General features: G+C 44.9%; 3 protein-coding genes across 3 annotated transcripts in view; all 3 read right to left on the bottom strand.

The window, feature by feature from the left end:
- Positions 1-15,559, bottom strand: part of LOC144695207 (uncharacterized) — a 469,933-nt gene that overhangs the window by 394,315 nt on the left and 60,059 nt on the right. The window lies entirely within an intron of this gene.
- The window catches only part of LOC144695266 (uncharacterized), a 290,534-nt gene that overhangs the window by 253,944 nt on the left and 21,031 nt on the right, over positions 1-15,559 (bottom strand). The gene's annotated exons all lie outside the window — the stretch shown is intronic.
- Positions 6,694-11,907, bottom strand: LOC144695842 (uncharacterized). The gene has a single exon (XM_078566870.1). It carries the CDS (start codon positions 11,575-11,577, stop codon positions 10,726-10,728), a length of 852 nt encoding a protein of 283 aa, XP_078422996.1. The 5' UTR covers positions 11,578-11,907; the 3' UTR covers positions 6,694-10,725.

Genomic DNA, 15,559 nt, shown 5'->3' with positions numbered 1-15,559 from the left:
TGTGTCATCAAGCCTCTGTGTACACCACTGCATTCACACGGGAGAAGCCATTCATGTGCAAGGTGTGTGACAAATCATTCTCAGTGTCATCAAGCCTCTGTGTACACCACTGCATTCACACGGGAGAAGCCATTCATGTGCAAGTTGTGTGACAAATCATTTTTGGTATCAAGCCTCCCTGTACACCACCATATTCACACCAGGGAGATACCATTCACTGCAATGTGTGCAACAAACCAATCTCGAGGTCATGCAACCTCAGTGCCCATCAAAGGATCCAGACAAGGGGAGTAACCCTTGACGTGTAAGGTTTGTGATGAAGCTTTCATGACATCTTTGACTATCCAGGACATCAGAGGATTTACACACAGGAGAAACTCTTCAGGTGCAATATCTGTGAAAAGGCTTTCGCCTACTCTTCCGATCTCCTGAAGCACTAGTGGATCCACACTGGTGAGAAACCATTTAGGTGAGAGGTGTGTGACAAGGCTTTCACACAGTCAGCGTATCTCCTGGTCCATTCATGAACTCACACAATGGAGAGACCCTATCAATGTGAGTTCTGTAAAGAAACCTTCACACAGCTGCTGGACCCCCTGGAACATCAGTGAGCTCAAAGGGAACTACTTAGCCAAGTTTTAGCCAATTTGTTATCAATGTGAGTCTCTATGCAAGCGCTCACTGCAATGGATGTTTCAGTGCTATTAGGACACAGAACAAGCAGCAGCTTTCACTCGCATCAAACAACTAGTGACAACAACACCAGTGCTGAGGTACGATGATGTCAATGAGGAAGTCACCCTGCAGTGAGATGCCAGTGAAACAGGACTTGGAGCAACCCTCATGCAGCAAGGACAACCAGTGGTGTTAGTATCCAGAACGTTAACACAAACTGAACGACGCTATACACAGATTGAGAAAGAGAGCCTGGCTATTGTCTTTGCTTGTGCATTTCAACCAGTACGTGTTTGGGAGAGAGAAAGTGATGGTGCATCTTCAAAGCATCTTTCTCAAATCGCTTCTAACTGCTCCAAAGCGATTGCAAAAGATGTTACTTCATTTGCAGAGCTGTAGTTTGTAAATGAAGTACAAGCAAGGGAAGCAGATGTACATCACCGACATGCTGTCGAGAGCTGCACTCTCTTTGAGGAACGATGATGATGCTGGTACAGAGTGTGAAATCTTCCAGATTCAACAAGAAGCAACAGCACAGCATGCTCTGGAAGTCATCAACCCAGCAGAGACATTGAATCTGACAGACAAGTGACTTGCTCAGATCAAGAAAGCTACACAATGAGATACAACTCTTCAAATGTTACAGAAAGTTGTGATGAAAGGATGGCCTGAAACCATCAAGGACACACCTGTTGCTGTAAGAGAGAATTGGGCAGACAGAGATGAAGTGATCGTCCAAGATGGCATCTTGTACAAAGGGACTCGGGTCATTATCCCTAAAGAGATGAGAAAAGAGATGCTGAAGCACATCCACACAATCCATCAAGGAATCGAGTCTAGTCTGAGGGAGGGAAGAGAAGTGCTGTACTGGCCAAACATGAGCAATGAGATTAAGGACCACATCAGCCAGCGCAGTGTTTGTAATGAACATCAAGCTAAGCAAGGTAAAGAGCTGCTCATGACTCATGATGTCCCAGACAGGAGAAACTCTTCAGGTGCAATATTTGTCACAAGACTTTCACCCACTCCTCCAATCACCTTAAGCATCAGTGGATCCACGCTGGTGAGAAATCATTCGGGTGTGAGGTGTGTGACAAGGCTTTCACACAGTCAGCGTATCTCCTGGTCCATCAATGCACTCACACAGGAGAAACCCTACCACTGTGAGTTCTGTAATAAAGCTTTCACACAGTTGTTGGACCCCCTGGAACATCAGTGAACTCAAGCGGAACTACCTAGTCAAGTTTTAGCCAATTTGTTGTTAGTGTGAGTCTCGATGCAATCTCACTGGAAAGGATGTTCAGTGGTATTGGGGCACAGAACAAGAAGCAGCTTTCACTCACATTAAACAACGAGTGACGACAATGCCAGTGCTGAGGTACTATGATGTCAATGATGAAGTCACCCTGCAGTGAGATGCCAGTGAAACAGGACTTGGAACAACCCTTATACAGCAAGGATAACCAGGAAAAAGCTCTGTACCCAGAATGTTAACACAAACTAAACAGCACGATACACAAATTGAGAAAGTGAGCCTGGCTATTGTCTTTGCTTGTTAGCATTTTAATCAGTACCTGTTTAGGAGAGAGAAAGTGATGGTGCAGTCTGACCACAGGACATTTCAAAGCATCTTTCTCAAACTGCTTCTATCTGCTCCAAAGCATTTGCAAAGGTTGTTACTTCGTTTGCAGAGATATCATTTGGAAGTGAAGTATGAGCAAGGGAAGCGGATGTACATCACCAACATGCTGTCGAGAGCTGCACTCTCTTTGAAGGAAGTTGATGATGCTGGTACAGAATGTGAAATCTTCCAGATTCAATAAGAAGCAACAGCACAACATGCTCTGGAAGTCATCAACCCAGCAGAGACATTGAATCTGACAGACAAGCGTCTTGCTCAGATCAAGAAAACTACATAATGAGATACAACTCTTCAAATGTTACAGGAAGTTGTGATGAAAGGATGGCCTGAAACCATCAAGGACACACCTGTTGCTGTAAGAGAGAATTGGGCAGACAGAGATGAAGTGATCGCCCAAGATGACATCTTGTACAAAGGGACTAGGGTCATTATCCCTAAAGAGATGCTGAAACGCATCCACACAAACCATCAAGGAATTGAGTCTAGTTTGAGGGAGGGAAGAGAAGTGCTCCACTGAGCAATGAGGTTAAGGACCACATCAGCCAGTGCAGTGTTTGTAATGAACATCAAGCTAAACAAGTTAAAGAGCTGCTCATGACTCATGACGTCCCTGACAGACCATGGATGAAGCTTGGAGTAGACCTCTTCACTCTCACTGGAACGGATTATCTCGTCACAGTTGGCTACTATTCAGACTACTGGGAGTTAGACCAGCTGACGTCAACGACTACCAGTGAGATTATAGAACACCTGAAAGCACACTTCAGTTGTCAAGGCATTCCTGACACTGTGATGAGTGACAACGGTCCTCAATTCATGAGTGAAGAATTCAGACACTTGATGAATGCTTGGGAAATTCAGCACTACATCATCTCCACACTATCCCCAGTCAAATGGAAAGGCTGAGGCAGCGGTGAAAATTGCCAAAGGGATCATCAAAAAATCGACTAGATCCAGCACAGATGTGTACAAGGCAATCTTACAGTGGAGAAACACACCTACTGAAGATATGGAAAGTTGTCCAGTCCAGTGACTAATGTCACGCTGCACCCAGACTACTCTTCCAACAGCTAAAAAACTAGAGGCCAGAAATAGTAACAGGGAGTGAGTGACAAGATCAAAGTGAAATGACAGAAAGACAATTTTCACTTTGATAAAGCTGCCACATCGTTGCCAGAGCTGAGAGTTGGAGAGCTGATCAGAGTGAGAACATTCAACACACTCAACAAAAGTCAGCTCACTTGGCAACTTGGGACCTGTGCGGAGAAGTTGTCACCTCGATCATACACGGTGAAAGTGAACGACCAGAGCTATCGTCACAACCGCAGACTACGTGCAACCGGAGAAGCTGCTCCTTCACAGCAGACAGCTGATGAGGCAGATCTGATTTCACCAACTGAGCAAGGAACTGAATGACCATCAGTCCCAGAGGTCAACTGTTCCCCAACAAATGAAGCGGATCAGCAGCAACAATTACCACAGCACAACACTCGCCACGGCAACAGCATTCCCCAGAGAGACGTCACCTCAGGAACCAGCAGACACCGGATGAACAGCCAGCAACAACTCACACACATACCATAAGAGCTGAACACTGTAAAGATTGTGTGTGCAATGTGCGAGTCGGGACAGGCGACATTGGAACAGACTAGGAAGAACAAACAGCTTTTTGTTCATTTGTGATAATTTTCTTTCTGGACTATGTATTGTGGAGTAACTTGCAAATGATCGTGCATGCAATTTTTTTTCTTTTTATGAACAGGGGAATGTTTGGATAAAGCCCTTTTCACACTGTGTCTTTGTGTGATTCCTGATGTAATGGTATGTAAATAAAGATTTGAGGGCAGGAACCATTTTACACACCATATGGAACATTTTTTAACATTCAAATTGCTCCAAATATTTCTGGAGCAACATGAGTTTCCTGAAGCTTGGGAAACTGACCAGTGAAACAGAGGCAACTTTGAGCAGCAGATCAGGTGGGGATTTAAACTTGTCATTGTCCCATCTGAATAAAACCTCACTTATTGCAGCTGCTGTCTCAGTTCACCCGGTAAACGTTTCTAGATTTCTAGTGTGGGGAAAGCATTCTTCATCCTCGGAGGCTTTCAAACTGACAACATCAGTGTGGGATGTGTAGCCTCGGATGTGTTTGACAGGAGATCAGAAGAGGAAGACCCACAGCATCCAAGGCAGCGATGACATGCAGTGGTGGGATCAACACATTTTTTTTTCTTATTCGTTCATGGGATGTGGGCGTTGCTGGCTAGGCCAACATTACCCATCCCTAATTCCTCTTGAGAAGGTGGTGGTGAGCTGCCTTCTTGAGCTGCTGCAGTACATGTGCAGGAGAGAGGAACATGCATAGGAGAGAGAGGGACACAGGGGAAAGAGGGGGACATGAGAGAGAAGGGAACACGGGAATTGGGGGGACGCGGGAGGGAGTCATTTACTTTGCTCTCCTCTGTTCCTCCGTTATCTTTCTTTCCTTTCCTACCTACCTCCCCAATCTCTTTCCTTCTCATCCTCTGTCCTACCTCTCCCTCCTCAATCCTCCGATCTCTTCTCCCCATCTCTGTCTCTTCTATCTCTCCCCTCCAACAATCGGCAGAATCTCGCCACTCATTGTTCCCATCTGGGGTCTTGGTCATTTCTGTGGTTGGTATCAGCTTCCTGGGTGATGTTTAATAAACCAGCATTAAAAATCACAAAAGTTGTTTACGCTTGATGTAACTTACATTAAAGTTCCTGATCTGGTCAATTTCTGCCGGATTGCACAGGTAAAACCAACACAAACTAGTGTAAACTCTCGGCCATGAACCGTGCACTTGTGGTTGTTGCATATTTGTCAAGTTTAACTAAGGCATTTTAAAAATAATTTTGTGTAACCAATTGAAGCAGTTTTATTTACAGGTGGTACATTGTGATCTTATTGGATATATGATCAATGCAGTGTGTAAACATCTACAGGATAATTTCTTCACTCATTTTACAACATGTTTGTGTTTCAATAAACGTTGGGTGGGGTTTGTACAGGGAGCCCAGAGCCTGAGGAATTATTCGTGTGGCCCTGAAACAACTTTAATCCATGTTCATGGAATAACCCATCTGGAGTTGGACTTGAACCCACAACCTTGTTCTCTGAGTCAGAGGGTTGTGGGTTCAAGTCCCACTCCAGGACTTGAGCACAAAAAATCATGTCTGACACTCCAGTGCAGGACTGAGGGGTGGAAGAGATTACAGAGATAGGGAGGCGAGAGGCCATGAAGGGATTTGAAAACAAGCTCAAAAACCTCACTAAAACTAACACTCAGCTTTCTTGGGAAGAGTGGGTTATTCCTCGAGTTTTATTCCTGACAGACTGTTAGAACTGTGTATAAACAATAGAACTTTCAGAGTGAATGAAAGCAGAATGGTTAATCAGCAGTACTGATTGAAGACAATCCCTTAAAATGTCCATTCCAGCTGACACCAGGGACTTTACCACCTTTCAAAGCTTCAGGAACCCAGATACAAAGATAACACTGACACCTGCAGCTCTAACTAGTTACCACTTTAAATCAAATCAAACTTTCAGGCTGCCAGTTTACAGGGGGAAAAGCATTTTGTACACGGCCTTGGGACTTAACCCCTTAGAAACTGAATCTAATACAATAGAAATATTATAAGTTATTGTCAGTTGTGGTTTAGTTAGTACTCTTGTCTCTGATTCAGAAGGTTGCGGGTTCAAATCTCACTCCAGAGACTTGAGCACTGAGGCTGACACTCCAGTGCAGTACGGAGACAGCGCTGCACTGTCAGAGGTGCTGTCTTTCAGGTGAATGTAACAGATCTCATGACAGTAGGTTGTAGAACAGCAGGGGAATTATCGCTGATGGCCTGGCCAATATAGATCTCACAATCATCACAAAAACAGCTTAGTTGGTCATAATTAATATTTGTGGGAGTTGCTGTGCTCAAACTCCCTGCTCTGTTTCCTTCAATACAACAGTGACTGTACTTTATAAAGCACTTTATTGGCTGTAAAGCATTGCTGGATGCCCAGAGTTTGTGAAAGTTGATATATAAATGCAAGTCAGTTCAAGAAGGCAGCTCAGCACCACCTTCTCAAGGGCAGTTAGGGTTGGGCAATAAATGCTGGTCTGGCCAGTGACACCTACATCCCCACGAATGAATAAGTTTTAAAAAAGTGCTTAATTCTTTCTCAGGGAAATGTTCTGCTTCCTGTGAACTGGAAATTATAAACTCATTAATGGAGAAAGTATACCAGCCCACAGTGACACTGACCAATATATTGTGTACAGGACTCTTACTGTAGGCTCCTGGGTGTTTCAGTGAATAGGAACACACCATGCTGACAAATCAGGTAATTTGGGTGAAGCTCAAAAAATGAATTTATTGTAAGTTATACATTTATACAGAAGATCTGTAAAACAGAAAACAACACAATATTCAGCTTACAGTAAATAGTGAATCGAAATAGTGAACTAAGATAAAGCATTTGAAAATGACACCATCTTTCCCAGAACATGAAATTAATCCTGGAAGGGTGTAAAGTGAATATATCACACTGTTATTACATCAAGGTATGATGGGCTGAAGGAACTCAGGTCTGTCGAGACTCACCCCCATTCCCTCACCACACTCAGGATAGTATTCCTCCCAGACAGGAGAGTACAAACATTCCCCATGGTATTAATCAAACACCTGTCACCTGAATCTGTCTATCAATCAGATCAACTAAAGCAGGGTCCAATCCTATCCCATACCCACCCCTGAGAGCTGGCTCACTTTAGTAACACACACAAACTCACATCAGGGAACGCTCTGGATATGACAAGACAGAAGTTTCTTTAAAATCTTTGTGTAAATGTGGCATGACAATCTATTGCAGAATGGAGAATGACACTGCAGTCATCTGTAAATTGTACTTCATGTGTATCTCTGGTGGTCAGTTTAGTTTTGGCACGGAGGTGACTGAGGTAAATGAGTTTTCCATCTAGATGGTATTTAATACTGACACCAGAGAGCAGTTGATCTTTGATGAGGTGAAAAGCCTCTGTCAGGTAGATTGTAAAATAGGAGCACAGAAGACCATTCAGCCCATCAAGTCTGCTCCACCATTTAATATGATCATGGCTGATCTTAGGCGTCAATGTTTTCCCCTAAAACTAAATGATAAGTGAAGCCAGCTGCGCATTCCAGCTCATTCCCTACCTACTGCTGCTCAATGACAGCACAGAATGGCACCATTTGGATTCTCCATCAAAATTATTGCCCTCACAAGAATTCTTCTAAGCTCTCTGACTTCAGGAACCATTCCTTTAGATTGGAAAATTACACACATCTCTACACTATTTAAGAATTGTGAAAGGGGGAAACCATGGACTTATTGACCTTTTATCTAAACATCTGTTGTCAGGCAGTTATGAGAGTTTAATTTTTTGGGATAACAGTACAACCTGAAAATGTTCAGCTGCTCAGAGAGCAGCATGGATTTTAAATCCATGTAAATGTGGTTTGCAAATCTGGTGCAGAGTGGGCAACAGCACTGCAGTTATTTGAAAACTGCAGATCATGCATATCTATGGTGGTCAGTTTAGTTTTGGCACGGAGGCGACCGAGGTAAAAGATATAGATAGGTTAAGAAGCAACAAAAAGATATAGATAGGTTAAGTGAGTGGGCAAAGATCTGGCAAGTGGAGTATAATGTGGGAAATGTGAAATTGCCTATTTTGGCAGGAAGAATAAAAGACTGGCATATTATCTAAATGGTGAGAGATTGCAGAGCTGAGTTGCAGAGGGATCTGGGTATCCTCGTGCATAAATCGCAAAAGGTTAGTATGCAGGTACAGCAAGTAATGAGGAAAGCCAATAGAATGTTACCATTTATTGCGAGGGGAATTGAATACAAAAGTAGGGAGGTTATGCTTCAGTTATACAGGGCACTAGTGAGACCACATCTGGAGTACTGTGTATTGGTCACCTTATTTAAGGAAGGATATAAATGCATTGGAAGCAGTTCAGAGAAGGGTTACCAGACTAATACCTGGAATGGGCAGGCAGTCTTATGAAGAAAGGTTTGAAAGGCTAGGCTTGCATCTGCTGGAGTTTAGAAGAGTAAGAGGCGACTTGATTGAAACGTATAAGATCCTGAGGGGACTTGACAGGGTGGATGTGGACAGGATGTTTACTCTTGTGGGAGAATCTAGAACTAGGGGTCACTCTAAAAATAAAAGGGGTCGTCCATTTAAAACGGAGACGAGGTGAAATTTTTTTTCTCGTAGGGTCATGTGTCTTTGGAACTCTCTTCCTGAAAAGGCAGTGGAAACAGAGTCTTTGAATATTTTTAAGGCAGAGGTGGATAGATTCTTAGTAAGCAAGGGGGGGGTGATAGGTTATCAGGGGTAGGCGGGATGCAGATTTGAGGTTACTATCAGATCAGCCATGATCTTATGAAATGGTGGAGCAGGCTTTCGAAATGGTAGAAAGCTAGAGACAATGACAGTAAAAAGAGAGTTGGGCAACTAGCAACAGAGATGGTGGAAACATAAGGAATACGGTGGATTAGGCCTGGCTGGGGCTGTGAGCTGTGCATCACCTGAGTCAGGCTCCGCACAACGATGATGTAATGAAGACTTCCTGGTGTTGTCTCGATATTTTTCTTGGATTTCTCTGGCAAAGACCATGTCAGAGATTCCTCTGGAAGATCTGAAGCGAAGTCAATGATCTAAGTGATGTCTGTATCACTCAATTCATGTGGGGGACTGATACCTGCTGGACAGATAATCGACTTGAACATCTACCCAGCAACAAGACATCACAAGGCCCAAAAAACAAGAGGAAGAAGTTCAATGTCTCAGCCCTAAAACAGCCCGACTGAAGAGAGGAATTCCAGGTGCAGTTCACAACCAATCTGGAAAATCTTCACACATCCAACATAATTCCAGAACAGCGGGATCAAAATAAAGTCAGCTGTACTAAACTCCTATGTCCAGACCATTAGGTTTGAGTATCATCATCATCATCAGGGTTTGACAAACATGACCCTCAAATATGTGGCCTCCTGGAACAAACGCATTAACCCTTCATTGCCTAACAGAACAACCCAAGATCGTAAGTCAAGTAGGCAGCATTTCAACAGCTCAAGATTGAGACCCAAAGACAAATCCGGAAGATAAAGGACATGTGGTGAGAAGAGAAAGCCCATGCGATCCAACAATATGCTGATCATCGTGACATGTGAATCTTTTGTTGAGCTCACCAAGGTCATCTATAGATCGAGGTCAAATGGACAAAATCCCCTTTGTTTACAGGATGGTGTTTCTCTTCTTAAGGATGACAATGCCATCTGTTAACGCTGGAAAGAACATTTTGAACAATTCCTCAACCATGAATCCACAGTGGAAGCTGATACCCTCCAGTCTGTCTCCCAGTGCCTGTGGTAGAATCCATGGGTGAGTCACCATCGATGGGAGAGCTGCAACAAACAATCAAACTGATGAAAAACAACAAAGCCTGTGGCCCTGACGGTATTCCAGCTGAGGTCTTCAGAGCTGGTGGACTTCTGCTCACAACAAGATTCCATGAACTCATCCTATGGATTTGGGAGGCAAATGAACTCCACCCAACTATAGGAATGTGACAATTGTAACTATCTTCAAGAAGGGAGATAAATCACGCTGTGGAAACTATTGAGATATTTCCCTCTTGTCCAGAGCAGGGAAAATCCTGACACATTCTCCTGAATCAGCTACTTGCTGTGGCTGAGGACACAATGGCATCTGTGCATAAACAGGAGCTTCTATGCTTATTGATGTCTTCTTTTGGTGATGTATGGCGATCAGGTTAAAGGTTAAATTGGCCTTCTTGAAACATATGGACTGATAGTGGGAGGGACAGACACTGCTTTGAAATGACAGCTCCCCTGTGTGAGCACTGGAAGGTAAACAACACAGACAACTCTCAGCGTAACAGAAGTAGGTGACCCGGCTCCAAGTCTGTGTGGAGATGTCGGTGTATGGTGAGAGGGGGAGGAGTAGGTGAAACAATCCTGTCACACGTCACACTGGAAGAATTGTCTCCCTTGTGCATTTGCTGATGTTCCAGGGCGTTCAACAACTGTATGAAGACTTTATTACAGAACTCACACCGATAGGGTTTCTTCCCTGTGTGAGTGCTGATGGACCAGGAGATACACAGACTGTGTGAAAGCCTTGTTACACACCTCACACTGGAATGGTTTTGCTTCAGTGTGGATCTGCTGGTGCTTCAGGAGATCAGAGGAGAGCATGAAAGCCTTGTCACAAATATCACACGTGAGAAATTTTTCCCATGTGAATCATCTGACGTCCCAGGAATGTCGAAGAAATCAGAAAAGCTTTATTGCAAGTCTCACACTTGAAGGGTTACTCCGTTGTGTGGATTTGCTGATGGTGCAGGAGGTTCCATGACTTCAGGAATGATTTGTTGCACACTTCACACGTGAATGGCTTCTCTCCTGTGTGAATGCGTTGGTGTGCGCGGAGGGCCGATGACCGAGGGAATGATTTGTCGCACTCCTTGCACATGTACGGTTTCTCCCCAGTGTGACTGCGCCAGTGATACATGAGTCCTGATGATCGTGCAAAACCCTCGTTACACACCTCACACGAATACGGCTTCTCTCCAGTGTGGATACGTCGGTGTTCCACAAGCTGTGATGACTGTATGAAGGCTTGGTCACAAACCTCACACTTGAATGGTTTCTCCCCTGTGTGAATCCTCTGGTGTCTCAGAAGATGAGAGGAGTGGGTGAAAGCCTTGTCACAAACATCACAAGTGAATGGTTTCTCCCCTGTGTGCATGCGCTGGTGTACACGGAGGTTCGAAGACCGTGAGAATGATTTTTCACACACCTCGCATGTGAAAGGTTTCTCCCCAGTGTGAATCTGTTGGTGTCTGCGGAGGGTCGAAGAGCGCATGAATGATTGGTCACACACCCCGCACGTGAATGGTTTCTCACCTGTGTGAATCTGTTGGTGTCTGCGAAGGGTCGACGAGTCAGAGAATGATTTGCTGCATACCTCACATGTGAATGGCTTTTCCCCTGTGTGAATGTGCCAGTGCTTCAGCAGGGCCGGTGATTTTGCAAAGCCCTTGTTACACAGCTCACACTTGAATGGTTTTTCCCCAGTGTGGATGCATTGGTGTCTCACAAGAGTCGATGACTGTGTGAGAGGTCCGTCACACAACTCACACTTGAATGGTTTCTCTTCCATGTAACTGCCTTTGTGTTAACAGTTATACAACATATGCACCTTAAGCATTAGGAGATTTTATGAGTCTGTGGAGTCCATCTCTCACAATTCACACTTGAACAGCCTCTTGCCTGTAGGAATGAACCAGTGGTTCATGAGGCTCGATGAATGATTGACGCTCTCACCACACTTTGAGCCAAATCACATTTCTTCACAGCCTCCCCCTGAGTGATCGCCCACAGCCGAAATTTCGAAAATTTGGTTCTAATGGAAGGCTCCACATCACTGACCAGTTTCAGATCTGATGATATGTCAAAGCTCCCCTGACCCGAACGATTTCCAGATGATGGTTTCACTGTGTTCTCTGTGTTGAGCAATGCTGTGAAGGGACTGGATGTCTTCCCACAGTTGTGTAGTTATTCCTTGGGTGATAGTCAGGATCTATCTGTGGTGTTTATCCTCTCTGTATTCTCTGGTGTAGTACGGTGCAATCCTTCTGTAAAACAGGAAAAGGAAACGTTATTTCTTCCAACTCCCTCTCCTTCTTTGTTGCTGAAGGGACTGACTCCTCAGTTAGAGACTGTTCCACAGTGAGTACCAGTCTGCTATTCCCCTGAAAGTCCTTTAATGTTCCTTACTTGACTATTACACACTCCCTGGGTGGAATTTTACAGCCCCGTTTTGCGGGGGCGGAGCCATAAAACATGGCGAGCCATTCAGAAGTCCATTGACTTCAGCAGGACCGTAAAATCCCGCCAGCATAAATTTCCACCCTCTCTTTCCAGCAGGGACACTGGATAGTGACCAGAAACAGACAATGTGGCTACTTTCTTTCCTCTGCCGAGTCCCCCGTCTTCCCAAGCACCGTGAGGACAATGGAAAAGACAGTCGGGCGGAGTGTAAAACGGGCTCTCAGTTCACTATGAGCTCGAGTCGTGCTGGCAAAGACCAATTTTACCCTTAGAGGATGTCTTTCAAATATAAAAAAAACACTTAGGAGAAATGTAAATTCAAAAATGGTTTTGAAATTTCTCCTCTTGTTTTCCAGAACTATTTAAAGAAAATACAACAGGCAGGAAGTGCTAGAAGCTGAGGAAAATATTGCTTCAATGTAGCTGATTGTAGGGTTCTGGTTTATCCTGGGAAATTAGATACACTGCACTTGCTCAGACTGCACATCCCAAATTCAGCTATCAGTCACAGCACTGGGCAAAACTATCAAATCCAAGCCCAGGCTTTTGGGAACGGCCGAGGCCTTCAGGTAAAATCTCTAAAGAAGACATCAAAAGACATTTCATCAAATGTGTCTCCAGGTAAAACAGCCCAATTGCTCTGGTGCTGGATTAACAATCCAGAGATTGTGAGTTCAAATCCAGCCACGGAAAGTTACATACATAGAATTACAGTGCAGAAACAGGCCATTCAGCCCAATTGGTCCATGTTGGTGTTAATGCTTCACACGAGCCTCTCACCCCTCTTCATCTCACCTTATCAGCATATCCTTCTGTTCCTTTCTCCCTCATGTGCTTATCTAGTTTCCCCTTAAAGGTATCCAATAAATCTGATGAAGTAGCAGTGATACTCATTGAACCGTATCAATCTGGAAACATCCCAGACTCCTCCGTCACCATCTCTGGGTATGTCCCATCCCACTGGCAGGTGGGGAAGTCTCAATATTGACTCCATAGAGTCTCATGGCTTCAGATCAAACAAGTTCAAGGAAAACTACCACTCCAACTGATGAATGTATACTTCACCATGTTAATCATCACTAGGGAAGTAGACTAAGGACAGATCCCAAAACTGGGTGTCCACGAGGTGCAATGAGCCATCAGCCGCAGCAGGATTGTATTCCACCACATTCTTTCAGCCCAGATAGATAGATAGATGTTCCAGGAGCAGCAGTGGCTATATTTTAGAGTCCAGGTTTGAACCTAGTGAATATCCCACAGAGGGCTTCATGGAGGCTAAACACCACAGTAGAAGGTAGTAAACAGAGTTAAACAGCCCCACAACCAACAGATTAGAACAAAGTTCTGTGGTCCAAACACATCTTGTCAAGAATTCTGGGCAACCTGTCCATTAACAGAGGGCTGCTCCAAGAACACTTCTGTTCTCAACCATGTTGCACCTCAGCACAAGAGTGCAAGACCCAATGTTAAAGTATCTTTGCCAAAAATGGTGAGCGGATGATCAAACCCGGCCTCCTCCTGAGGTGCTGGGCGAACTCCCCTCCAGGCCACTCAAATCCTCCCCACTGTCAAGAAGTCTCAAGTCAGGAGTGTGATGGAATATTCACCATTCACATGGATGGGAACATCTACAACACTGAAGAGTCCCGACAGGATCAGGAACACAGCCAGTCCCCCAATCAGAGCCACTACCATTAGACTCAATACCCACTCGCTCCACCACCAGGACACTATCCAGAGACCATACATCACAAGAATCTTCCATCACCCTGGATATTCGAACCTGAACATTAGTGTGGATATTATGTGATGTAATTATTATAAATTCTGTTCCTTCAGTCACCATCTCTCAGGTTTCAGTCCCCCCAGGAAGTGAAGCAATTGTGGAAAAGGAAGAGAATAGGCAGATGGGTTGGCTCTCTGATTGACGCCTGTCACAGCCAATCAGGGACAGAAATGCACGGAAAGGCCACTAACAATAAACATGTCAATCATTACCCTGAACCTATCACAAAAAAGGAGGCGGGGCTATTTTTGTTTCACTGCTACTTCAGGTTCTGCGCAGCTGCTGTGCGGACAGCCTCTCAACCGGTCAGAATGATATGACCGTTGGGCATGTTATCCGGCGCAATAAGGAGCGGCACTGTGGAATCGGGGAGGGGGGGTGGTGAGAGAGAGACAGACACACAAACTAAAACAGAAATACCTGGAAAAACTCAGCAGGTCTGGCAGCATCGGTGGAGAAGGGCAAAGTTGATGTTTCGCATCCTCATGACCCTTAAACAGAACGAAGTAGAAATAGGAAAGGGGTGAAATATAAGCTGGTTTAAGTGGGGGGGAAGAAGTTGTGGGGGGGATTGTTGGGACAAGCAAGCAGTGATAGAACGAGATAACCAAAAGATGTCACAGACAAAAGGGCAAAGAGGTGTTGAAAGTGGTGATATTATCTAAAAGAATGTGCTAATTAAGAGTGGAGAGCAGGACAAGCAAGGTAGCTCTAGTGGGGGTGGGGTGAAATAAACCAGGGGTGGAATACATTTAAAAATAATGGAAATAGGTGGGAAAAGAAAAATCTATATAAATTATTGGAAAAAACAAAAAGGATGGGGAAGAAATGGAAAGGGGGTGGGGATGGAGGAGGGAGTTCAAGATCTAAAGTTGTTGAACTCAATATTCAGTCCGGAAGGCTGTAAAGTGCCTAGTCGGAAGATGAGGTGCTGTTCCTCCAGTTTGTGTTGGGCTTCACTGGAACAATGCAGCAAGCCAAGGACAGACATGTGGGCAGGAGAGCAAGGTGGAGTGTTAAAATGGCAAGCGACAGGGAGGTCTGGGTCATGCTTGCGGACAGACCGAAGGTGTTCTGAAAAGCAAAGGTCACCCAGTCTGCGTTTGGTCTCTCCAATGTAGGAGCAACGAATGCAGTAGACTAAGTTGGGGGAAATGCAAGTGAAATGCTGCTTCACTTGAAAGGAGTGTTTTGGCCCTTGGACGGTGAGGAGAGAGGAAGTGAAGGGGCAGGTGTTGCATATTTTGCGTTTGCATGGGGAGGTGTCGTAGGTGGGGGTTGAGGAGTAGGGGGTGATGGAGGAGTGGACCAGGGTGTCACGGAGGGAACGATCCCTATGGAATGCCGCCTGGGGGGTGGGGGGTGAAGGGAAGATGTGTTTGGTGGTGGCATCATGCTGGAGTTGGCGGAAATGGCAGAGGATGATCCTTTGAATGCGGAGGCTGGTGGGGTGATAGGTGAGGACAAGGGGGATCCTATCATGTTTCTGGGAGGGAGGAGAAGGCGTGAGGGCGGATGCGCGGGA

This window comes from Cetorhinus maximus, chromosome 21 (assembly GCF_964194155.1).
Source record: "Cetorhinus maximus chromosome 21, sCetMax3.hap1.1, whole genome shotgun sequence".
Classification (NCBI taxonomy): Eukaryota; Metazoa; Chordata; class Chondrichthyes; order Lamniformes; family Cetorhinidae; genus Cetorhinus; species Cetorhinus maximus.
Note: the sequence above shows the minus strand (reverse complement) of the source record. Positions and strands in the feature narration are given on the sequence as shown.

Excerpts from the sequence above, each read along its gene's own strand:
- LOC144695842 (XM_078566870.1), bottom strand. The coding sequence starts at position 11,577 with ATGGAAGAGAAACCATTCAAGTGTGAGTTGTGTGACGGACCTCTCACA.